The sequence below is a fragment of the Alligator mississippiensis genome, chromosome 13 (genome assembly GCF_030867095.1).
Source record: "Alligator mississippiensis isolate rAllMis1 chromosome 13, rAllMis1, whole genome shotgun sequence".
Lineage (NCBI taxonomy): Eukaryota > Metazoa > Chordata > Crocodylia > Alligatoridae > Alligator > Alligator mississippiensis.
In genome coordinates, this window is record NC_081836.1 from 35987470 (window position 1) to 36014542 (window position 27073).

The 27073-nt window shown below is 43.9% G+C and overlaps 1 protein-coding gene across 1 annotated transcript in view; it reads right to left on the minus strand.

Annotated features, from left to right (window-relative positions):
* The window catches only part of CARHSP1 (calcium regulated heat stable protein 1), a 59726-nt gene that overhangs the window by 26426 nt on the left and 6227 nt on the right, over nt 1-27073 (minus strand). Inside the window, exon 2 of the mRNA XM_006277135.4 lies at nt 1435-1627. Within this exon, the coding sequence (XP_006277197.1) occupies nt 1435-1607 (173 nt within the window). The 5' untranslated portion in view covers nt 1608-1627. The remainder of the gene's footprint in view (nt 1-1434; nt 1628-27073) is intronic.

Here is a 27073-nt window from a genome sequence, read left to right on the forward strand (position 1 = left end):
CTGGTAAGTCTGTTGGGGGAAAGAGGTAGTGGGGAGGACCCCCACGGTGAGGCAGGGAGTGGGGCTGGGGCAGGAGCTGCCCAGCCAGGGCAGGACATGGGACAGAGCTGTGGCTCATCTGGGGGGTGCAGCTCCCATCGCTGTGCATACCCCTGGGGCAGCCATGGGGGGGTGGTGTGCCCCCCAAATCTGTGTGTAGGGCAAGGGCAGGTTGCCACTGTGGGCTGGGGCCAGAGGCTGAGCCAGGTTCTTCCCAGCAGGAGGGCACTGGGCTGGGGCTGCACTTGGGCCTGGAGGGGCAGGCGGCAGCGGCGGTGCTGGGAGAGGGGCTAAGAGGGGGGCTAAGGCCACCCCAAAATTTGCTGTAGCCCCACCATGGCTCCCCTCCCAGTGCTGCTGCTGCTGCCTGTCCCAAGCACAGCCCTGATACAGCCCAGCCACCAGGAAGAGCTCAGTTCAGCCTACGACCTAGCCCACAGTGGCAGCCCACCCTTACCCCATCCACAGATCCAGGGGCACATGCCCCCTTTCCCAGGGGTGTGCGCAATGGTGGGACCCCTCCCTGGACAATCTGCAACTCTGTCCTGTGCCCTGCCCTCCACCCCAGCTGTACAGCACCTGCCTCAGCCCCACTCCCTCCCTCACTCTGGTGGCCTCGATCTGCCCCCTCCCCCACACACACACCTCTTCTGCCCAACAGACTTACCAGCCAGACACTGCTCTCCAAGCTGTCAGACTGCCCTTGTTGCCACGTGCATACTACAGCTGCATGCATGCACGCAGCATTTATTGGCGATCTTACCGGCCACATCAGCCAAAAAAAGCCGATTGCCAATAATGTCAATTTTCCTTTTATTGGTACCGATATGATATGGACTGATATAGCGGTGCACCTGTACTACATTACCCTGAAAATCAGAATTAAACTGAGGTCCAAATGGCTCCAATTAACCACCAAACTTTCTTGGGGCCTGTGTAAGTTATTCCTAACCTATTCCAAGGTATAACAGGACAAGAGACAACATCAAAGAAGGACATGCCACTAGGAATGTCAAACAGCTCCAGAGATCATTGGATCAAGTGTCTGCAGAGACAAACACTGGGTGGGCAGGGAGGAACTGAATTCGGGTGATTTTGGACACAGAATAGGAGATGCTTTTCAATATAAAAATCACTGGACTTCTCAGAAAAGAAAAAAATTAAAATGCACTTCGGGCTCATATTGTAGAGAATTTATGAGAAAATGAGACTAATAGTAAGTGGAGTTGGATGATGGTGAAATACTAATGCATCTTTAAGAACTACTCTCTAATTCCCCTTCACTTCTGTAGTGGTCAACTTGCCCAAACAAGCAAAAATTTGGTCACAACTATTAAGAGATTCAATGAGAAGAGGAGCATTTTTCCCTTCCTCTTCTGTTGCTCTCATACTCACGCTGAAAATGTCCTGGTCCGTCGGGTTGGAAGAGGACTGGGAATAAGGTAACCTCGCATGGGAGATGGAGAGCGGTCCCTTGTTCTGCGGTGTTCAGGAATACGAAGAGAGCCTGGAGACGGTGGAGAAGTGGGGGACTGCTCCGGAGCTGTAGGTGTGGGTTCAGAAGACATTTCTGAAGCTTAAGTAATATCTACAGAGAGAAAAAATATTCTAATTTAGTACATGACAGATTTTTTTGTAAAGCCCATACTTTTAGTTGTGAAATAATGTGCCATTTCCTGTACCCTTATGCCAAAAATATTTAGTTTTTTGGCGTAAGGCTGCAGGAAATGACACATTCCTTCACAACTAAAAGTATGGGCCAAGGATATTGTCATGCGTCAGTGAGTCTATTTTTGATCATACAATTCTCACAAACTGTATTAGGAAATCCAATGGAAGCATGTTGTCTCACAGACTTGCTGCTTGTTATCAGTGCAGCTTGGCTTGACTCACTTGACAGGTTAGTTGGGGTAAGAGAAGATGTGTGCATCCCTAAATTCTTGCCTAAAGCTTTATTTGAAAAAAGAAAAAACCCTTCAAGATAGACGTAGTTGCCATGTAAATCAGGTAACAGGAAACACTAATAAGTGTACATCTTAAATCCTGTTCCTATCAGGGTCTTTGGTGCTTGCATCAGATCAGGATTCACAGCTTGGAACCCTTCTTTCCTAAAAATATGAGCCCCACATTGTTACTTTAAAAAATGCAGCAGGAGCCATGCCTCTTGTCCCAAACACAGGGGAAGTGGTAATGATTCCCAGTCTTTTATACAACCGGGGCACTTGAGCATTCTTGGACTTAGGCACCTAAAGTGAGACTGGCTCAAATTGCTGCTGTACCAGGCACAAGTGTAGACACTGGACACGAGAGCAGTTGATTTCAGCTTGAACAGCTCTGGAGTTTATTGCGTCACCTTAATAACTTCAGAACATGAAGAAAAAAGAAGCTAACCTCAACAGCGACAGATACTTTAAGCCTCTGCAAGGAACACAACTGCATTCCCAAAGGACTGAACATCTACAATCCTCTAACCATCATCACATACAACTCCAAATATGCTGCACAGTTCTGCAGGAGATCTTCAGAAAAACTTAGAGACCATCTCCTTCACATACTCTACTCCAAAAGAAATCACCTCAAGCAGAAAGTCAACACATGCTACAAGCACCTACAAGAATCCGGATATTTCCCCAAACATTATATAACATACACAGCAAGGCTACAAAGATTTATTACAGAATCCATCCAACACAAAAAGAAGAAATGGAACCAATTACTACAAGAGCAACTTTCCCAGCCACAAAACAATCCTCAGAAGAACACCACCAATACTGTACAACACTCCAACATCATACCCAACAAAACAGAAGGAACCAATCAACCCCCTAATATTATCAATCTCTCCACGCACACACTTACCAAAGCTGAAAAATCTGTCCTTTCCAAAGCCCTTAATTTCTGTTCAGAAAAACACTCAAATAAAATACTACAGTGTGGAGAGCTAGAAGAATTTTTTCGACACTTCCGTCTGAAGGAATGTTTCTACAACCAAAGTAATTTATCTGGTGACAACACTGAAAAAAAAAATCAACGCTCAAAAATCCAGAAAAACCTCAGATTGGACACCTAACAGTGGATAAAATTCAAACCTCAAATCACTACATTGACTGCTTCAGAGAAAGAATGAACAAAGAAATACTCAGCAACGAACACCACTATAACAACCTCTCCCTCTCAGAAAGAAGGGTCATAGATCCAACCACCAAATAGTAATAAAACCAGTAGATAAAAGGAGGAGCTATAGTTATCCTTAACCATGAAGACTACATAAAAGAAGCCAACAGACAACTCTTTGACAGTACCTACTATAAAAACCTAGAGCAGCGGTGGGCAAAATGCAGCCTGGGGGCTGGATACGACCTGCCAGGCCATTCTATCCAGCCCACAGCGCCCCTAAAAAATTTAGAAAATTAATATTTATCTGCCCTGGACTGCCTGTCATGCAGCCCTCGATGGCTTGCCAAAAAACTCAGTAAGCGGCCCTCTGCTCAAAATAATTGCCCACAAATAAAACAATAAAACAAATTGAACTAGAGGAAGATCATTTCCATTGGAACTGCAAGAAAAACTTCAAACCATGATCCCTCCTCTACCCAATCCAGGGACTTTTTACCTTCTCCCTAAAATCCACAAACAAGGAACCCTGGCAGACCTGTCATTTCAAACCATGGAACCCTAACTGAAGAAATACCAGGCTTCATCAAATCTATCTTAAAACCTCTAGTCACCCAAAGACTGAGTTTCATCCAAGATACAACTGATTTTCTGCAAAAACTTAAAAAATATAGACCACCTTCCCAGCAATACCCTCCTAGCCACCATAGATGTCACTAGCCTATACACCAACATCCCACACCAGGATGGCATCCAGCCCGTCTCAGATATCTACAAGAACAAGGTCATAACTCAGAGTACAGACCTCAGGACACCATGGAACGGTGGCCCCACAATATGCCAACCTTTTTATGGCTCACCTAGAAGAAGACTTCCTCAAGAACTTCATCCAAACCCTGTAGTCTCCGATTGATTTCCACCACAAATTCAACAATCATCACCCCTCCATCAGACTATCACTTGAATACTCTAACACCAGCATTTCCTTTTTGGACAACATGATCAATATCCAAGATGGTAACATTCAAACCACCATATATAAGAAACCCACAGACCAACATACATATCTACACAAAACCAGCAATCACCCCAAATACACCAAGAAAGCTGTAATATACAGCCAAGCTCTCCAATACCACTGAATCTGCAGCAAGAATACCTGTGACCACCACCTCACTAATCTCAAAAGGGCCTTCAGTCAACAAGGACACTCCTCCAGAGAGAGAGACTGCACTTTTGAAAGAGCCACAGGGATACCACGTGAAGATTTACTGCAGTATAAAAAGAAAACCTTCACAAATCGCACACTATTAGTTATGACATATCACCCTTCCCTGGAACCTATACGGAAAATCCTGAAACAATTGCAACCCCTCCTAGAAGACGACCCAATTCTTAAAGAGATACTTCCAGAACCACTCATTCAAGCCTTCAAACAAGCACCAAACCTCGCTAACCTCATCACCAGAAGCAAACTCCCTATTACCCAAACCACGTCTATAAATGGATCCAGACCATGCCAAGACAAGAAATGCAAAACCTGCCAACACATCTCCACCACCCCCACAATTACTACACCCCATAACAGATTCATCAGCATTCCTGGATCTTACAGCTACACCCCCAGAAATGTTATATATCTCATCCAGTGCACCAAATGCCCCGAGGGAAATTATGTTGGAGAAACCAAACTGCACACCAGAATGAATGCACACTGAAAATCTACCAAAGACAAGAATACCCAACTACCTGTGGGTGCCCACTTCTCACAGGACAATCACTTCATCTCCAGTCTCTCAGTTCTAATCCTCATGGGGAACTTACAAAACACCTTCTGTAGACGAGCCTGCGTAATTCACTTCATAAATCTACTGGATACAAAAAATCATGGACTCAATGTAGACATTAGTTTTATGACACACTGCAACCTGCCTGACATCTAATCCACCAGGCACCTCTCTGACAGCCTCTTTTCTACCTTGTACTCTACACTGAACGCCTTTTTTTCCTTGTTCTCTTCTCCCTCCCCTTCCCCCCCTCTGCCTCACCTTTTGTCTTTCTAATTCTACCTATTTACATTTTCACTGACATCCTGCCACTCTTTTAGCTTCTTTCACTTCTTGGGGTCTCAAAACAGCAGACTCTCCATGCCTAAAGAAGGGTGACTGCGCCCAGAAGCTTGCCAAGAATTTTTTTCCAACTACTCAGCTGGTCTAATAAAAGATATCACATCTTCTCAAAGAACCTTGCCTGCCTATGTCCTTAAACCAACACGGTTACAACCAAAAACCCAACTTTCACATGTAGATGCACCCCGGAGGTTGCATTTAAGACTAAAAACCTATTCTAACTGGAATAGAATATTGTTCAAACTATACAATGAAGCCCAACTCTCACCCTGCTCAGACGCCCACAATCCTTATCTCATGAATTATGTAGTGAATCCTTTGGGTGACATTTGAGAGAGAAACATTCTTGCTGTCAATGACAAGTTTCCATTTCCCATTAGCTCTTGTTGAAACTAAAGTATAAAATTAAAGTGGCCTCTTTAAAATGAAGACACCAGGGAACAAAACCTTTTCTGTTTAATTGCTCCTGGTGTCAAGAGAGTAAAAAGAAGAGAGGGGATAGATATGTTCCATTAAGCAACAGCCTGAACTTTTCACACTCCACTCTCAAGAGCACCGATGCACTGTTGGAAATTTATTCTGGGGCTTTTTTGAGGGGTTGCATTCTTTAGAGACAGCTGCAATTTTATACATTTGTCAATGTCAGTCCCGATGCAAATGGGCTCAATATGTGGCACGGATCAGTACAACACTATCAAAGCAATAGGATTTCCTACACTTTCTTCCAAGTGATCTGGACAAGCTTGCACTTAAGAAGTCAAGATATCCTCATGAAAGGGTAAAAATTAAACAGGCCTGTAATTGTCTTTTTTTGGTAGGGTATGTGCATCCTCAGAAGTAGCTCAGCTATCATAAATTCTCTAATGAACCCTAAAGCAAAACTGGAAGAAACAAGACTTAGCTGGGATGATTTCATCAGGGAGGATCCAGTCTTGAGCAAGGGCTTGGACTAGATGACCTTCTGAGGTCCCTTCTAGCCCTACAATTCTAAAAATAAAATTCTTATTCTAATAACATCCAACGTGACACAAACCTTCCTATTAGTGACAGTACAAACATTGAAACAAACACATGCTTCTACTTGTAAAGGCAGATTTTTTTTCCCTCTCTGGCAGCATATGATAGCAAATTGCTAAATTCTGTACTTCCCCTGTATTTTTTCAATCAGGGGCCAGAGGGAAGCATGAGAAAATAGTGGATGACCACAGAGATATTAACTTTAAAAAAATAATCTGTGCCAGAAAGGGTTACTGTTCCACTTTATCTTACTCCTGTGCTCTCTACACTACTGACATAATATAAAATGTGGGGACTGTCCAAACAAGGGCATCCAACTCATTTGCAATATAATGTGAACTCTGTTCTCTTACTCATGGCCAAAGTAGATGCATGTCCCCGTCTCTCTATTATTTATGTTACATTATGTCCCAGAAGTCCTAAATCACAAGCAAAGCCTCATGTGCCAGTTCCTATATAACAACCACACAACCAGAGAGGCAATGGTCTAACTTAAAAAACCATGGAATGAAAAGGAACAGAGCAGAGGAGAGCTACAAAGCACTGCCAGATGATTAAGACTCTGCATCTGAAGAAATGAACTTCGGTCCACAAAAGCTTGTGCACTCTTTCTGTATATATATATATCCTATTTAGTTAGTCTATAAAGGTACAATCTTCCCTGCATTCTCCATGTCAAAGTCTCAGAACTAAACACAATTTCCCAGCTTTCAGTCTTTGGCAACATCTCAAATGTCATTAAATCCCACTGGACCAGATTTTACAGGGAAATCCCACAAAGTTATATATTTTCCCTTTAAATTTCTGTTCCATTTTTTGCATAATGCACCTCATGTTTTATTAAAATTATTTATGCTATATTAATAATTTCCTGGATCAAACCCAGAACAGTATTCATATTGTAAAACACATGTTTGTTAGAACAAATCTTTCAGACTTTCACTACTGAAATAAATAGGAGTACACTCATTGGCACATAAGTATGATACCATTAGCAGGTCAATTTTTCAAAGTAGAAAAGTCCTATCTAAAAAAAAATCACTTAAAATGTTGCCCAGCTGCTGTACAGATCAAGTCATTGTCTCTGTACTCATCAGAAAGATTGAGACTAGCTGAACAAATCAAAACACATGGGAAATGATGGTCTAAAAGGCTTCTTCATTTCCAGCTTCTAGCTTCATTATACTAATAATCCTGAACTCCTAACCTCTTAGGAACCACAAACTAAGTAGATATATTAGAAAAGAATATGGCAAAAATAACATTCTTAAATTCAACACCGTAGCTCTTCTTCAGACGTATCTTCTTCACTGTAAATCTTCCACTGTGAAAAACAAAGTATTTCCACAATACTTATTGCAAGTGAAAAATATTGTGGCAAATTGGCCCTACAAACAACACCAACTCTGTAACCCCCAAACCACTGGGTGACGATAGCAATCTTATCCACTCAAAGACAACAAGGGAAGAAGTGCTTTGGTCAAGGTCAGTTAAGTATATTTTTGTAGTTCGTAGGAGATAATATTTCATTATCGGGAGCAAGACTACTGAAAAGATATTTAAAGTTGTCCTTCTAAAGTTTATGGCAATATTATGAACGTGTCACAAAGCCCTGAAGGGACTAAACAATCAAAACTAAGATAAATACCAACATCACTTGGGTTTCCAAAGGAGTGTAAGATTCTTAACTTTAGCTTTTCCGGTCTCTTAGACTGATTTTAAAATCCAAGCCCAATAAATTGCTTTATCAAGGCACTGACTGAAGGAAATCTGGTAATGGCCTTTTTCAGTCAAACTTCCAAACAGAATAAGGGAATAATTCCCCAATCAAGTTCTTCCAAACAGACCCCAAATGACTATTTCTGATAAAATAATCAATGAGAAAAAAAGTTCATACTGAATGTTCATACTTGTTTACTAAGATTTAGAGTTAACGTTATGAATGTAAAATGACTGAAGATAACTCACCATCACTCTCTGATGCTGCCTGAAGACTCAACATACTGCACATCAGGTTGCTTTAGAAGCTTTTTCTTGGTGTTTTATAAAAAGGGTTTTGGGGGGGGGCAGGGGGTAAGTGTCTCTTCCTTATGATCCTCATATAGCTCTATTCATAGCACCATAAAATGAATATTATGGTACTTTTGCAAGGCACGAAGTACTAACTCCATTTTATGGATGGAAAATAGTAGTTCAAAGATCAGGTAATTTCCTCACAGTCACACAAGAAGAAAATGGTAAATGCACAACCCAAGTCTCTTGAGACCCACTCTCATTTTTTGTCCATACAAGGAAATCTATCTGACAAATATATAGCTTTGCATAATTTTCAAGTCTCTTCAGAGATTTTGCTGAGTTTTTTCTGCACCCAAAGCAAAAATCATACCCCTCCAGGCCAACAAACTGAATTCCTACAGAGGCAGGTGGCTCAAGAAAAAACAAATGATTTGTTTTACAGGTTGGATCTAACCACTGTTTTCAAAAGATGAGACTGAAATTTGTATGCCTACATTTGAATTATCTTTTAAAATATATTTAATCAAAAAGATGCTTTAACTCTGGGATGGACCCTGCTTTATGGAGTTAGCCAGCACTAATCTGCATGCAGGGGGACCACTGGAAGTCAAATCCCCAGCTGGTAAGCAGAAGAGGACCACAGCACCACCAGGCAGCTGGTCAATCACCAGCCCTAGTCCAGCCTGGTCCCTTGCATGAGGACACTGATGATGAGAAATCAGGCAACCAGAAGGAATCTATGAGAACTGGGAGTCCCTGACAGGGGGACTATAAAATCCCTCCTACTTTCTATGGGATTTATCCCAGCAACAACACTCCTGTGTGTGCTCCTTGAACCTCTGCCTTGCTCAACTGAATCTAGCTCTGGTCCTGTTTGCTCCTGCCTACTCCCAACCTTGCCATAATCCCTACCCCTGCCTTGTTTGGATCTCCTGGCTCTGATCTATCATCAACCCTGACCACAAAACCACCTCATCCCTTGGCTTGATGACTAGGACTGAAACAGGTATCTGGTGTGACCCTAATCTGCCTACAGTGACTCATTAAAGTGACTGCCAATGGTCCAGTTAATCCAGACACTACTGATACCTGAATATCTTAATTGAGCCATAGGTGGATAGACAGCACTGTTTCAATCAGTGGAAGGATAGAAAGAAGAAAAAGATGGACTCAGGATTAATGTCCACAACTGAGCCAGGAGATCTACTTTCTGGCGAGACTGGTATCTCTGTGTTTGGCCTTGGCCAAATGATGTTAATTGATTTTGGCTCAGTTTCCCCACTATATAATTGATTTTAACCATAATTCACTTCATGAAGTTGCGAAGCTTAATTTATTGCTATTCAGTTCCAGACGTTATGGTAATGAGTGCCATACAAATCCCAATAGGAACAGAAGGAAAGTGAAGATTTCAGATACAGATTTCATGGAGTTGACTGAAAAACAAACCCATCTGTTTTAAAAAAATATAATCTAGACCACAGAATCATAGGAAATTAGGGTTGGAAGGGACCTGAGGAGGTCATCTAGCCCAAACCCCTGCTCAAAGTAGGGCCATCCCCAACTACATCATCTCAGCCAAAGCTCTGTCTAGCCAGGTCTTAAAAACCTTCAAGGATGAAGATTCCACCACCTCTCTAGGTAACCTGCTCCAGTGTTTTACTACCCTCCTAGTAAGAAAATTATTCTTAAATTCTAAAATTCCCTTGCTGCAACTTGAGACTGTTGCTCCTTGTTTTGTCATCCGCCACCACTGAGAATAAAAAGCTCCATCCTCTTCTGAACCTCCCTTCAGGTAGTTGAAGGGTACTATTAAATCGCCTCTTAGTCTTCTCTTCTCCAAATTAAATAAGCTCAGTTCCCTCAGCCTTTCCTTAGAAGTTATGTGCCATAGTCCTCTAACCATTTGTGTTGCCCTCTGGACTCTCTCCAATTTGTCTACATCCCTACTGTAGCGGGGGGTCCAAAAGTGGACACAGTACTCCAGATGTGTCCTCACCAGTGCTGAATAAAGGGGAATAATCATCTCCCTTGACCTGCTGGCAACGCTTCTACCAATGGAGCCCAGGATGCCATTGGCTTTCTTTGCAACAAGGGCACACTGTTGGTTCGTATTCAGCTTATTGTCCACTGCAACACCCAGGTCCTTTTCCGCAGAGCTGCTGCCCAGCCAGTCAGCCCCCAGCCTGTACTGCTGTATGGGATTGTTCTGTCCTAAGTGCAGGACTTTGCACTAGTCCCTGATGAACCTCATGAGATTTCTTTGGGCCTAATCCTCCAATTTGTCTAGGACCTAGACTCTAGGTCACTCTGAATCCTAGCCCAGTCCCAGCATATCAACTACTCCCCCCCAGCTTGGTGCCATCTGCAAACTTGCTGAGGGTGCACTCTATGCGATCTTCCAGGTCACTGATGAAGACACTGAACAAAACTAGCCCCAGGACTGACCCCTGGGGCACTCCATTTGATACCAGCTGCCAACTAGACATTGAACCATTGATTACTAGCCTCTAACCCCGATGCTTAAGCCAATTTTCTATCCACCTTACATTCCATTCATCCAACCCATAGTTCCTTAGCTTGCCTGCGAGAACGTTGTGGGAGACCGTATCAAAAGTAGGGATGCACCAACAGAGATTTTGGGGGCCAATACCGATAGCCAATTTTTAAGGAGGCATATTGGCTGATACTGAACCGATTTCCAATACAGCTGCATCCAGCTGGTAAGTCTGTAGTGGTGGAAGGGGAGTAGGGAGGGAAGGGGAATGCGGGGGGGGGGGGGGGGGCAGATCAAGGTCCCAGCGCTGAGGGAGCAATGGGGCTGGGGCAGGCACTGCACAGCTGGGGGAGGGGTGGGGGATGGAGCCATGTCTCATCCAGGGGGCGTGGTAAAGAAAGGGCAGCTCCCATCGCTGCATGCACCCTGGGAAGGCATGGGTGGGGGCACGTATCTCCTCTGGATCTGCACAGGGCAGGGCAGGATAGGCTACAGATACAGGCTGGGGCTGGACCAAGCTCTTCCTGGTGGGGACTGGGCCACGCTGTGCTCATGGCAGGCAGCAGTGGCGCTGGGGGTTGGGGCTACAGAGGGGGGTGCAGCCACCCCAAATTTGGTCATAGCCCCCCCAACCTTCCCACCGCCCAACCTAAGCAGAGCCCGCCCCCCCCAACACGCTGGGAAGAGCCCCTGCAGCCCCAGCTCCAGTTCACAGTGGCAGCCCACCTCTCCCGTGTCCTGCGCAGATCCAGGGGCACACCCCCCTCCATGCCCACACAGGGTGTGGTGCAGCAACAAGAGCCGCCACCCCGCCCCGTGCCCCCTGCGACGAGCCATGGCTCCGACCAGAGCCCTGCCCTGTCCCAGCTGGGCAGCGCCAGCCCCAGCCCCACTCCCTCCCTCACTGCAGGGGGCGTTGATCTGCCACCCCATGCTCCTTCCCTCTCCCTGCCCCACTTCCACCACAACAGACTTACCAGCTGCACACAGCTCTCCAAGCTGCCAGGCTATGCTCCTCGCTGTCTGTGTGCTGAGCTGCGGCTGCGCACATGCACAAGCATTTATCGGCCACATCATTGGCCACGTCAGGCTGATTTCCGATATAGTTAATTTTCTTTATATTGGTGCCAACCCAATATCGAACGAATGTATCAGTGCACCTCAAATCAAAAGCCTTGCTAAAATCAAAGTATACTACATCCACTGGTCTCCCTGCAGCCACAGAGCCAGTCATCTCATAGAAGGCAATCAGGTTGGTCAGGCATGACTTGCCCCTAGTGAATCCATGCTGACTGTTCCTAGTCACCTTCTTCTACTCCAAGTGCTTAGAAATGGCTTCCTTGAGGATCTGCTCCATGATTTTTCAAGGGACTGAAGTGAGGCTGACTGGTCAGTAGTCCCCTGGATCCTCCTTTTTCTCTTTCTTAAATATAAGCACTATGTTTGCCCTTTTCCAGTTGTCCAGGACCTCTCCTGATTGCCAGTTTTTAGTTTTGAGTTTTTAAAGATGGCCAGTGGCTCTGCAATCTCAACAGTCAACTCTCTCAGTACCATCAGATGCACCCCAAACGGCCCCATGTCCAGGTTTTCTAAATAGCCCCCAACCTGTTCTTTCGCCACTGTTGCCTGCTCACCTCCTCCCAAACTGTGCAGCTAGGTACAGTAGTCTAGGAACTGACCTTGCCTGTGAAGACTGAGGTGAAAAGGGCATGGAGCACTTCAGCCTTTTCTGCATCCTCTGTCACTAGGGTGCTTTTCCCATTTAGTAAAAGGGCACACACTTTCCCTCATCCTCCTCTTGTTGCTGACAAATTGCAGAAACTCTTCATGTCCCTTGCTAGCTGCAACTCCAATTGTGCTTTGGCCTTCCTGACTTCATCCCTGCATGCCTAAGCAATGATCTTATACTCCTCCCTAGTTATTTGTCCAAGTTTCATTTCTTATAAGCTTCCGTTTTGTGATTTAGTTTACTAAAGAGGTCCCTGCTAAGCCAAGCTGGTCTTCTGTCATACTTGCTAGTCTTCCTGCGCATCAGGATGGTTTGTTTCTGCACTCTCAATAAGGCTTCTTTAAAGTACTGTACAGCCAGCTCTCCTGGACTCCTCTCCCACAAATAAACTGAGACTTAAGATCATTTGCCCACACCCAGACTTGAACTGTCAGCCTTTTTGTTACCAGCTTAACATTAGGGCCTAGCAGACACAGAACAAGCCAGCCTATTAAAAAATTGGAAAACCACAAGGGCTGCAATTCCCACTGTCATGGCAACATCACCAGGCTTGAACTCACGCCCTGCTAGTCCCCTGCACATCACATAAGCCCCTGGGCCATACAGCTTGGATAATCAGGGGCAGGCAACTTGTGGCATGGGTGCCAGAGCATGGCATGCAAAGGCATTTTGCTTGGCACATGTCCCTCAGGGACGACAGTGGGGAAGGGGCCAGGACTAAGCTGCCCACAACAAGGATCAGGCCCCTCGTGGCTCCCCCACCATCTGCCCTTGGCACACCAACATCTTACAACTCACAATGGCGGGTGTCTTTGGCACTCTACCCAAAAACGTTGCCAACCCCAATCTAGATCATAAATGGGGACCTACTTAATTTGTAGTTTCGTAGATTTTGTAGAAACCACAACATTCAGGATTGTCCACAAAAATCAACCAAAAACCTTAATAAAAATAAAATGCTGGCTCCCCAGTGGGAGCTAGCAGTCCTCACTGCCAGGAGGGCAAGGGGCCAATTGGTGGGGAGGCACGAAGGGCAGAAGACATGATGGTGGCTGCCCCCTCGTCCCTCTCCTCCAATCAACACCTAGAAGCAGGGCCTCTCCGCCAATCGGTGCTGAGGAGTGGGGCCTCCACAAAATGACCATAGAATTAGAACTTTATGTGGCAATCAACCTGTGAAAATTGGTAAACCCTCCAGCAATTTAAGTAGGCCCTTAATCATAAATAGTTAGGTGCCTCATGAGTCCTTCTTCATGACATCTAAGGCTTAAACATGCTTGTGTTCCAACATTTTTGTTTAATTATCTTCCATTAAAATTAATTTATTTTACAAGAGTGGGAACATTCTCAGCTAAAACATAAGACTCATACAACTAATCATGAAATAGTCTAAAATCGCAAAAGGATAAATAGTGTTGTTGTTGTTTTTCAAAACACAAGTGCAACATGCATATTACATGGGAACACTAAATGTAGTATGTAAATAAGTGATCTATCAAATCAGATCACATCAGTTAGGATTTTATGGGATATGGATTTTTATTTTCAAATTTCCTATAGAAATAAATGAGAGGAAGGGTGAAATAATAACTATGAAAATAAAAATCATCATTTCTAAACTACATACAATCATATTATTGTCCTTCATGCCTGTCCTCCATTCAACCACCTTCTGCCAAAAATGGCAGAAACTATTTTTCCCAGTGATTCACTCTTAGTGTCGTAACAGATTGAGGAAATTTAGTCTTACTTTTGACCAAGAGAAGCTGTGAAACAAGCCAAAACGGATACAGCAGGATGATGAATTCCAGGAAGCCTCTCAGCTTATTAACAGTTCCTTTTCACACACAGAACAGAACACAGTCTACCTCCAGGACGTATGGCCTTACAGCTAGCAAAATATCATCTTTTGAAGACTTCCATGAGTATACTTCAGTGTTTCAATATACAGCAATAACATTGCACAAAGGGAAGGCTCTTAAGTGGAATACAGCACTACCTGGATAGGCTATTTTCAAAAAGTAGCAGCATGTTCAAATTGGTCCCCAAGATGTTATAGCATTGAAAGCTTGTGTGCACGTGCAAAGACAGGAACAATGAGCTATAATTGCAGGTAGAACACACAGCACCAGATTAGATTGAAAAAGATGCTTTCAATGACATGTTTGAAGGTGACTAGTTCGTATGTATTTATCTATTTTAAAAGTCCCTATTTTTGACAGGGTACCCTTTAAATATGATGTCCCAATTGTAATCCTCCTCTTACATCAGTAGGGGAGCAGAAATACCCTTGTATTTTCAACAAGGGAAAATTGACTAATATTAATGAAAGTAATGTTATTCACAAGGCCACAGTCCCTAGCACCTCTGCTCATTTCATCAGGTGAAAAGAGCACTGGCAACACCCCCACTCTGGACCCCCTCAGCCCCAGCAAAGCTTTTACTTACTTCTAGGAAGGCAGACAAGTTGTTTTCTCCTGTCCACAGTTTTACCTTAAAGCCTCAGATGGACACCCAGACATTCATGCATTCAATATGCTCAGTCTCTCAGTAGTTTGAGAGCACTGAGCTTTTGCTCCTAAATCACAGATGAGTTGAACAAATAAAAACTGTGAAACAGCTTGTCCCAAAGTTTCCTTTGATGCTAGTTTGCATGACTAACTTTTCAAAACTACTGCTAATGATTCAATTTACAGTAAAGGTGACAGCTAACACATGGAGTGTTATGACACAAACATCATTCTCTAATACCTCATTAAACAAGCTTAAGAAAAGTGACCTTTTGCATGCATACATATTTTGTTTTAACAACAGCAATAATAATAATAATAATAATGATGATGATGATGAAACCTCAGTACTGCCAAGCTATACCTAAATACATTCAAATCTGTATACAGATACGATAGATACAAGGAAAGCCCTCAGCCTCCATCTCAAGAAATATTTCCACAACTTAAACCACATCCACATCCTGTAGCAGAAAGCCCCCTTTTCCTCTTGCCTGCATTTGCTCTCCCTTCTTTCAATATGTTTTTCCTCTTCTACCTTTTCTTCCTTCCTCTTTCTTTCACTTTAAGATAAGGAATTGTGTTTTAAAATTTGTGTGTGTGCATTTTGTATCTCCCCATGTATTTTGGTATTTTTATCTATTTCTGTGCCGTGGCATTTGTAGCTTGTATTTTATACTCTTCACCTTTCAACTTTCAACTAAATGTGTTTAGTTTCATAAGTAAGTTATACATTGTAACAATGTTAACAAGGGCAGGAATCAAACTGCCCTTCCCTGTATCAGGCTGGCCCCTGAAAGAGTGAGTGAATCAGTGATTGAATGTGTAACACTGTAGCAGCAGACAGCAATTAACATCTGGGAAACTACAGATCAACCAAGGGAAGAACTCAATAGAAGACAATGTAACAACCAGGAAATCTCTAAACGTCACTGATCAAGGGCTAGAAGCCCTGGCCTGAGTTAATCAATGCCGGGGACCAACTATTGGGCTGAATATCTCCAGATCGACTGCTCCCAGAGCCCTATTCAAAATTCATCAACGGACTCCCAAACCTGCACATACATGCGGATGACCCCTGGGACTGACAGATGCCATCCAGTAGCCACCGAGGGGGGAAGTCCCACGAGGGTTAATGACCCCTGGATTGGGCAAACCTGAAAACTGGGGAGTCACCAAAGTCTGCTAAGGACAGATAAAAAGCAGTGAAAAGTGACCCTCAGTGGCGCCCTCTTGATCTCCAACTTGACCAGCACCCAACCTGTCCAGCCAGAAGGACCAGCCAGCGACCCCCTTCTGGAAGATAACACCACACTGCAAGAAGCCTCAACGGCAGACTCCAGTGCCTGTTGGATAGGTATACTTGACTCTTGTAGCTTGCTACTGTGTGTGTGTGGGGGGGGGGGACCAGCCCCAACATTACAGTGCTTCAATCCGCCTAATAAACTAGAATTTTAAGGATCCCGAGTTGGACATTTGTAGCCAACAATCCTATGACAACATTGAGGAAAAGATAAATTCCAAAAAAATAAAATAAAATAAAATCAGATTGGACACCTCACAGTGGATGCAATTCAAACCTCAACTGCTATATTGACTGCTTCAGAGAAAGAATGAACAATGAAATAATCAATAACAACAAATACCACCATAACAACCTCTTCTCGGAGAGAAGGGCCATAGCATCGTGAACATCCAACCACCAAATAGTAATAAAAATCGGCAGATAAAGGAGTAGCTACAATTATCCTTAACCATGAAGACTACATAAAATGAGCCAACAGACAACTCTGACCACCTACTACAAAAACTAGAGGAAGATCCTATTCTCCTTTTCACCTTAAAACCATCCTCAAATCATGTCCATATGAACTACAAGAAAAACTACAGAACTTGATCCCCCTGCCACCCAATCCAGGGACTCTTTACATACTCCCTAAAATACACAAACAAGGGAACCAAGGCAGACCTATAATATCCAACCATGGAACCCTAACGGAGGAAATATAAGGTTTCATAAAATCCATCCTAAAACCACATGTTACCAAAACAGCAAGTTTTGTCCAAGACACAATAGACTTTCTAAAAAACCTTAAAAACATAGACCCCCTTCCCAGCAATACCCTCCTGTTACCAGCTTAAATACCAACGCCCCATTACAGGATGCCATCCAAGCCTGCCTTACGTATCTACAAGAGCAAGATTATGAATCAGCATACAGACCTAAAGATATGACTGAACTTATACACTTCATCCTCACACACAACAACTTTACTTTCAATAACCAGCACTCCCTCTAGACCATGGGTACAGCTATGGGCACCAAAATGGCCCCAAAATATGCCAACCTTTTTATGGCCCATCTGGAAGAACTGCAACATCAAATACCAAAGATATATCGATGACATCTTCATCATTTGGACCAAAAACCTGCAATCTATTATTTCCATCACAAATTCAATAATCATCCCCACATCAGATTATCTCCTGAATACTCCAGCACCAACATTTCCTTTTTAGACAGTATGATCAATATCTAAAATGATGAAATAGAAACCACCATATACAAGGCACCAATGGACTAACATGCATATCTACACAGAACCAGCAATCACCCTAAACACACAAAAAAGCTGTAATATACAACCAAGCTCTCTGATACCACCAAGAACAAGAAATGTAAAACCTGACAATGCAGGAACAAGTAATGTAGAACCTGCCAACAGATCTCCACCACTCCCACAATAACCACACCCCACGAGAGAACCACCACCATCCCTGGATCTTACAGCTGCACTTCCAGAAATGTAATACATCTCATCACAATGCCCAGATGGAATACATCTCATCAGATGGAAAACACGTGGGAGAAACCAAACAACAACTGCACACCAGAATGAACACACAGCAAATATCTATCAAAGACAAAAATACCCAATTAGCTGTGGGTGCACACTTCTCACAAACCAACCACTCTCTCTCCAATCTCTCAGTTCTAATCCTCAAAAGGAATTTACAAAATATATTTTGTAAATGAGCCTACGAACTTCACTTCATAAATCTAGTAGATATAGAAAGTCATGAACTAAATATAGATATTGGATTTGTGGCACATCATAACCTGCCTAACATCTGATAACACTAGGTAACCTCTCTACATTTTACCAGCTGCTTTCTATCATGAGGACAACATTCTCTCCTCCTTTCCCATCCCCCTCCCCACCCCACCTACCTGGCTCCAACCTATTAACTCCCATCCCCTCTGATCTTCCCTGCCACAGGTGCATTTTCATAGACTTGCATTTTGCTTGGCTTAGGCTGCTATTCTACCCAAGAGAGCACACAGACACCAGACTCCCCCTATGCCTGAAGAACGCTGTTTGTGCCTGAAAGCTTCCAAATAACTTTTTGCCAACTATTTAGGTCTAACAAACATCACTGGGCTTTACTTAAATAGAAACTGCAAAACAGTATGAAGACAGTGCCTCCCTCTATTCTATACAATAGCTCTGCCTCATCTCAAAGCACTTTTCAAGTGTGGTCAGTTTCATTTCTTCCACTTTATAAATGGGGGAAAATAAGATGCTAAGAAAGATGAAGTAACTTGCCCAAGGCCAGCAATGAAGCCAAGATCTAAACCAGGGGTGGGCAATTATTTTGGCTGGAGAGCCATTTAATATGTTTTGGTGTCCTCTTGAAGTTCACATCTTTCTCTCTCTCTCTCCCCCTCCCCAGAGCTGTAGCACGCCCCAATCCCCATCCTCTCTCCATCTCCCTCTCCAGAGAGCTAGCATGCCCTGATCCATTGCCTCTCCCACTCTCCCCTCCTCCCCTTAGTGGAGCCGTAGCATGCGCCAATCCCCTCTCTCCCTGTCCCCACCTCCCTCTTTTTCCCCTGTCCAGAGCTCTGGCACATCCCAATTCCCATCCCTGACCTGACCTAACGTGCCAGCCCCCTCCATAGTTTACCCCACCACCCACTTCCGCGGTGGAAACAGCCCTGGGTGGGTGCCGGCATCAGATGTGGATGCACCTGGCAGGTTCCAGGTGCAGATCAGGACATCTGCCCAGATCCACAGCAGATGCCGCCATGGCAGCACTGGTCTTGTGATGGAGCAGCTTTAGTGCGCTGTCATTTTAAGGGCTTGAGCAGACAGCCGCCAGGTGACTGATAAGGTCACCCATTTTAGAGCCCCACTCCCCTGGCTACAGGGAGCAATTTGCGGTCAGCAGTTCTGGGAATAACATCACCTGGCAGAGCTCCTGCTCCAGGAACATCTCGGAGGTATGGATGAGGCCATGGGGATGAAGGAACCCTCATTGCTCCTGGACATGACCTGAAACTGCACCCTGCTGGGATAGGGAGGCCTGGTGGTCCTGCCACTGGCAGGGCAGGGCCACTCAAATCCAGGACCGAGGATCTCCCCAGTGTAAGTCAGGTCAGGGTGCCTAGACCCCTGCCCCCATAAGGTGGGTGTGTTAAACAGAGTTGTGGGCCAGGCATGCCAGGGAGGGCACTTGAGCCTACGGAGGTGTTTGACCCCATGCCCAAATGAGAGGGCAGAGTAGTGTGGCCCCGGGAGGGGGCAGAGAGCGATGCCCCAGAGTGGTAGGGGTGGAGTAGTGGCCCGGTGAGGGGCGTGGGGACAAAGTCTGCCCATAGTTCTGCACATCGCCCAGCATTCATTCAGATGAGTCGCACAAAAGGCTGCGTGCCTGCTGAGCTACAATATATGCATGGAGAGTGAATAGGTGGCTAAAGAGATATTGAGATTAATTAAAAGACTATCATTTCACCCCAATCAGAACTTCCATAAAAAATAGATCACATTAATAGGCAAATCTTAACATTTTAAGTATTTGAGGCACAAATGTCCTCGCATAATTGGTCTTTTCTTTGACAGCTGACACTTTCTTTACAAGCATTACAACAAAAAGAAAGTATTATGGCACAATAACAGAGGCAATTTATTCATTATACAAATAAATTTAATCCCCTCACTGGTATTGTAAAGTATTCACAGGCTGCAGAAGCATTTTCCCTGTCCTTAATCTAGCTTTCTCCCTGCCCTCCTGAAAAACCCATCTTGAATTCAGATCACATTAGACACTCTCTAAATCATTCTAACTGTAGGTTTCTAACAATTTGTGTATATTCCAATTAAACCCTGAAACCAATTCATCTGAAGACTGAGATCATTAAGATTTTTCTTCAGTATCAATTAGTGAGTGCAAAGATTCAATTAGCTATGGAATAATTTTAGTTTCTGAGAAATGAGAGGACAAAAAAAGGAGAGAGAGAGAGAGATGCCTTGGGTCTCTATTAAACTCCCCCTTGCCCCATCCTCCTCCCAATCTCCAACAAGTTGATTAAGTTCCTTTTGGGCCAAGACTAAAAAACAATCAAAACAATACTCCACATGCATTAAAAAGCTTAGTATGTTTCTCCGTCCCCTATTAAATACCACATAATTAAATGTCAATTCAGCTTGCACCAATTGACCACTCTTACACTTGTAGAAACATATTTGAAATTACATCGCTATCTAACAAGAAAACAGGTATTTCCACAAAAAGGACAGAAATTGGGTGGCATAATCAAGTTTTAATGGGAAAATATTACATGAGCTCATACAACACCACCAGCAACAATAGCTGTGCGTTTTCCTTTTTTTTTTTTTCTGCCCTTGTCTCAAATCATACCTCACAACCTAATTTCTATGCACTTCATCTTATATATATCAGCATCTGCTCCACTTCGTACTTCTTTTGTTGGCTCTGTCGCCCAGCTGTGCCAAAAAACAGCTTTGGAATTTCCATTGCTATAGCCGGCGTCAAGAGTAGAGAATCCTACCTCAGGCACAAGCATGCAAGTCTCTTATGCAAGACTGTCCAGCTGGGCACTGCTAAAAAGCAGATGGACAAGAACAAAGAATTCTCACAGTCTCATCACCAATTTAGCCCTGGCTCAGGTTTCACTCTGGAAACTCATCCCCTTTTAATCAGATCAAATTAACTTTAGACTGCTGAATGATTTAACTATCACAGATACTTTACTTACAATTTGTAATGGAAGAACTCCCCCAAGGAACAGAACTAAAGACAGTTATAACACCAAAGCAGGTATTGCACCAGTCAAAAGAGAGGTCAAATTAATATATTTTACTTCTTGAAATATCTTTAAAATCACTGGAAATGTTTTCACTGTAAAAATAGGAAGGCAGTTTTACTGAGAAATTACAAAGAACACCTGCTTTTCTCGTAAGTACTGCGATTCCAGTAGCATGCCACCATAACTTTGCTGCTTTACAAGAGGTAACAGAAGCGTTTGATGAATCATTACAAGATAAGTCCTTCATCAAATTTATTAAAAATGTTTAGTTTTCAACTCTCATGCCAAACTTGTCTCAGTTGATTTAATACTATTTCTACAATGAGCAATACATAAATATACAAACTGCACAAATTCGTGTATTATCTAAATCTGACCAACTACTTGCATTGCAAAAAATGTAGCCACCCTACCTTTTGTCCAGTTAGATGGCTTCCCTACCCAGTCTTGATTACACAACCAATACTCCAGTGAGCTGCTTCCTAAAATAAACTGTTTTTCTACACTGGTAGACCAAAAACATTCTACATATGGTACAATCAAAATTTGCAGCTGTGTGAGCCAGCATTATGAGTGGGGCAACACACCCATAAATCACAACATCTCAGGCTGCCTGATGGCCAGGAGTCATTGCAGTATGCATCTTAACCCTTTGAATATTTAGGATAGTGTTTATAACCTGAAATCTTCATTTGGCTGCCAGTCTAGAACATATCAAAATAATGCTATAATACAATTTGGACAGCATCATCTATCTAGACTCAAAAATAGTTTAACGCTAATGAGGCTCAAATAACCTCAAAAGACTCCATATTCCTCATTTTTCAGTGGAGAAACTGAAGCAAACAAGCTGTTGAATGGCTTGCCCCTGAAAAGCAACTCTATGCAAAAATCTCAACTCCTGATTTGGCAGATTTGTTCCGAGTCATCCAAATGACCACAATACGTTTTATTGTGCTTTATTGCTACTAGAACTGCAGAGCCAGCACAGCCATATAAGGCTGCCCAAGGTGGATTTCATTCCTATTTTCTGCATGGACAAAAACCTAGTAAGTTCCCATTCTAGGACAAAAAGATACCCCGACTGAGTATAAATCTGCCAAAAACAATAGAACTGTCAAGAGTAATTGAAGCCATAATTATTTATCTTTGTTTACATTAGTGCCAAGAGGTCAAACGAGAACACTGGGAACCGAGGCACTGTTCGAGGCACTTTGCAAACAAAGAACGAGCTTGTCAGCTCAACAGACAAGATAAAGTACAGGGAAAGGGATAAAATATACATGCAGGTTGAAAAATGCAATGTGGTGAAGGTGGTGGGTAATTTCTGCAATTTTAAGAAATAGTATGTTTGGCACAGTTTACTTCTTTAGTTTTCTGCTTGCTACAAAATCTCAAGAGGTTAATGTCATTCTAGACGCACTCATTGGGAGGTGATAAACAGACTAGCAGGTATCACCTAGCCCTGCATAAGTTGGACAAGTGACTATCAGGAATATTTGATTAGTTCAGTGATCCCCAAAGTGTGCTCCGTGATGGCAGCAGAAGGGTGTTGCAAAAAATAGGTGGGACTGAGCCTACAGACCAGCAAATGAAGCATGCTGCCTGTTTTAATCCAGAAAAAAAGTGTTCCCCAGGTACCAGAAGTTTAAGAAACACTGTATTAGATCTACCTTGATACATTAAATAGATAAGAAAACTAGTTCTAGAGGGCAAGCCGTCAATGGATCGGAGGAGGAGGCAAAGATTGAATGTAGTTACCTTATAAAGGAGTCTAGAGTTTATAAAATAAAAGGTCTCTCACTGGTCAGACTACAGGAAACTTGGACAAGGCGAGAAAAATAGAATGTCTTTCTCTGCAACCAATGCTAAAACTGAGGAACCAGATCAAAAAAGACCTAGGCACCAGAAAGTGGGACACGATAATGCCTAATTCATAGGTGCAGGGCCCCAAGGTTGGGTTCTACAAGCCTGGGTCAGGCTCCATATATAAGGCACAGGGATAGTTAGGTGCCTTGGAAAAGAACCCAAAACAGTCAGCAGAGTAAAGAGGGAGCACCTAGGGCTTAAAAATAAATAAATAAATAAATAAATAAATAAAATCGTAAGAACGATATGGACACGTCTTCACTGTGACCCCTCACTCAGCCCTTCCTAGGGAGAATGAACTGCATGGCACCATGTCTGTGAAGAAGCAGACACACAGCCTTAGAAGCATGCCAGAGAGGTCAAGGGAAGATGTAGTAGTGTGGTCTATGCAGACTAGGGTGTCAAACTCAGCTTGCAGGCTGAATACAACTGACACAGGTGAGTCATCTAGTTCAGCGTTTCTCAACCTGCAGGTCCGGACCGAAAAGTTGGTCATAAGAATATATGAAAGGGTTGCGAGCAAGCTTTAAAAAAGGATCAATAAACTTTAAAAATGGATTCTCCTTTAAAGGAAAAAAAACACGGGGAAACCATGGCTTTCTCTTGCAGGCTGACAGCATTCCAGCCTGCAAGGGGCTGCTGGGGGGGGGCCCTCTGCCCCACACACCCACCCCCCGCCCCACACACTGGGTGGAGGGCTGGGGCCTGGGACTGGGGCAGCAGGTCGGGAGTGGCCATTGATGTTTACAAATAGGTCCTGCTACAAAAAAGGTTGAGAGCTGCTGATCTAGCTGGCTGGCCCATCTACCTCTAAAGGCCAGATTCAATCTGAGTCTCACTGCTGGAGCCCTGCAGCAGCAGCATTAATCTCCACAGTTACCAGAGTTGTTGTTTCAGTGCAGCTCTGGAATACAGGGAGTTAATGTCGTTCATCTCCCCCCCAATCCTTACCCACACTCAAAACAAGGCTTTTTCCCGCCCCCTGATGACCAAGATCAGCAGCAGGGAAGCCAGCAAAACAGCACTAAGTGCCTGGATTCCAGAGCCGCACTGAAAAAGCATTACTGCTGCTCACAGGTCATCCAGCCCACAGAAAACCCGCAGTCCACATCCAGCCTACAGGACCAAACAAGTCTGACTCTCCTGATCCAGACCAATGGAGAACGCATTTGTCTGCATCCTGGGATCCAAACCCTGCAGCTTGGTCAGTGTCCAGAAGGGGGAGGGGAACCAGAGCTCTGGCACAAGGGGGGGCAGGGAATAGTTTCACAATACAATCATTTTGTTATTGAACTTCTTTTGGTGGGCTTCTATCAGAAGAGAATTAGCTAGGTGAAAAGACAACAGAAGGGAAATTGAGCAGTGGGAGGGAGGGGGGAGAATGAGGAAGTGGGAGAGAGTGGGAGGGGTTTGAGCAAACAACCAATCGGCACAGGAGTGAGACTGTTCAGAGTGAAACTGCAGAAAACAAATTTGGTAATATCGGCAGCATCTCATCAACGTCCCTGGGTCTCTATTTAAACAGCTTTCTGTAGCATGCTAACTTTCCATTGAGTAGTAAGCCATGTGTTTGGGAGTAAAAGGTTCATCACATGGCTCTTTACACCCCAAGAGAGGGGCTAACCCCTGCACACTTTCAAGCGTGGACACAAGTAAAGACAGTCAAATTGCACAAGTCTACAAGGAAAAAAATCCATCTTGCAGGGTCGTTGCTACTAACAGTGGTACGTCAGAGGGGGAAAAAAGCCCCAAGGCTGAGATTTTCAGGGCTCAATAGGAAAATACGTTTTACGAACCAAGCATGTTTTTATTCTGAAATCACTGACTCAATAACCAAGGAACACCACAATGTAATTTTACAGACGCAGCTTCCCAAGGTCACTCAACAGAGGAATGGCAAAGCAAGGAACAGGACCCACTTGTAGTTTCTATACCAAGTCTTTCATATTTCCTTTCTAAAGCTAAGTCTCTACATTACCATTATCCATCAAGAGAAGGCCCCTTGGAAAGGCTTTTAGCTATATCTGCATAAGTCACTGTTAATACACTTGTTCTACATACCAATTAAAAGGGACTATAACTTTCCATTCTTAAGCCAAAATCTACAAAGAAGATCCCATTTCAACTTGCAAACTGGAAAGGTTGATGTTAGCAGGGGAGTTGCACCTAAATACTTTTTTGAGCTATTCTGACTGGCACTGACATGCTGGACTTGTTCAAAAAGACAATAATATTGTTTATATGTCACTGACTCCATTGCCAACAGACATCTGTAGAAAGGAATTTCTTATAGCTACGTTTGCCCTTCTAAGTATTGAATAAAAACCTTAGATAGGGTTTCAATAATACAAGAACTCTTTAATTTCCATCAATTAACTGAGAGAACCAGTTTCATCCAGAGGCCCTAAAGAGAAAATTCTGGAAACTTATGGGACCTAGATTTTTGGGTTAAAGGAAGTGGTGTTATTTCCACAATTTGCCAGATAGCTTCCTGTAAAGAAGAAAGGAACTTTCTTTCTTTAGGTCACTCACCCACAGCTGAAAAGTTCATAAATCAAGAGAAATTTATGAGTAACTGCTGACCCAAAATTGAAACCTTTTTCTCCCCCTGGTAAGCAATTTTTTTGTTAGTCCTACTGACACTAATGGCAGTACTTTTGCAAATCACTGCCTTCCGAAGGAGCGAGGGGGAGAAGCTAGAGGACTATGTTCTCTTCTGAGGGAAGCCATGACATGTCCAGACATTTTCTGTGTCAAGAGAAACTCTCCTGGGAGTGATCTAACTCTGGTTGTTCCCAGGTTATTTTTCTCTTGGAATGGCCATTTTCACCCTGGGAGAAAAAGATTGAAAATCTGTATACTCATGGCTTCTCCTGGGAGATCAGTGTTTCTCCCAGGAGAAACTGCATGACTGTATGAGGCCACTACCAGGGATGTCTATGTATTTGGGGGAATTGGAGGGGGGTGGAGAACTGAGAGTGCCACAGCCTCAGAACAGCTTAAAGGCCACATCTCATCATTCATTTCCTCACTGTCCCTGACATACCACAAAGATTTAGATGTTTTCAGACACCTACTTACCAGATTATCCCCACAGAAGGACAGAAGCCAGGACACGGTAGACTAAACAGAGGTTGTCAACCGGGGGTACGCATACCCCTGGGGGTAGTTTGAAAGGTCCCAGGGGGTACACAGGTCCCAGCACCCCACACCGCTGCCTCACAGGAGCAGGGCCGGGTTGGAGAGAGAGCAGGGCCACACAGACGCTGCACTGCCACTATTCACCCCACCCTCACTCAGCGTTTGGCCTCTCACCACCCTCCCGCCCCCCTGCCCTGCGTCCAGCCACTCGCCACCACCCCCTGCTCTGCATCCGGCCACTTGCCCCCCCAATCATGGGGGTACACTTACTAAAAAGGGGGCCACCGGGGGTACACTTATTAAAAAAGGTTGAAAACCCCTGGACTAACATACAAAGTCCAATAAAAGACAACAGTTAATGTTTTATATTTTAACGCTAACATTTCCCTTTGACTGTTACATTATTAATGGAATCTGAAACTGTATTAAAGTCTCAATGCTGAGCTCTAATACAGCTGGGTCACTTTTCAGCAAGAGATTAACAAATATCAGTTGCTATTAAAGAGAGATCTGTAAAGCTATTTCATTATTTATCCATATACATCAGTGGTCTCCAACCTTTTTAAGTAGGAAATCACCTTTGTCATTTAAAAGCAACCCAAAATCTACTGCGCGTCGCTGCCACCACCTCCCCCGCACCTCCCTCCCCTCCACCCAACAGGTAAATCTGTGGGGAGGAAAGGGTGGGGCAGATTGAGGCAGAGGGAGAAAATATTATTTGGGGGTGCATCTCCCCAGCAGGTAAGCCCCACCCAGACAGGGCCCTACTCAACTTACCCTTGCTCCTGTGGCACTGTTCCTCGCTACAGAGGCCTTGATCTAGCCCCCGCCCCTTCCCTCCCCCATGGACTGACCTGCTGGCCACGGGCACATGTGTCTATGCACACAGGCATTCAGCCC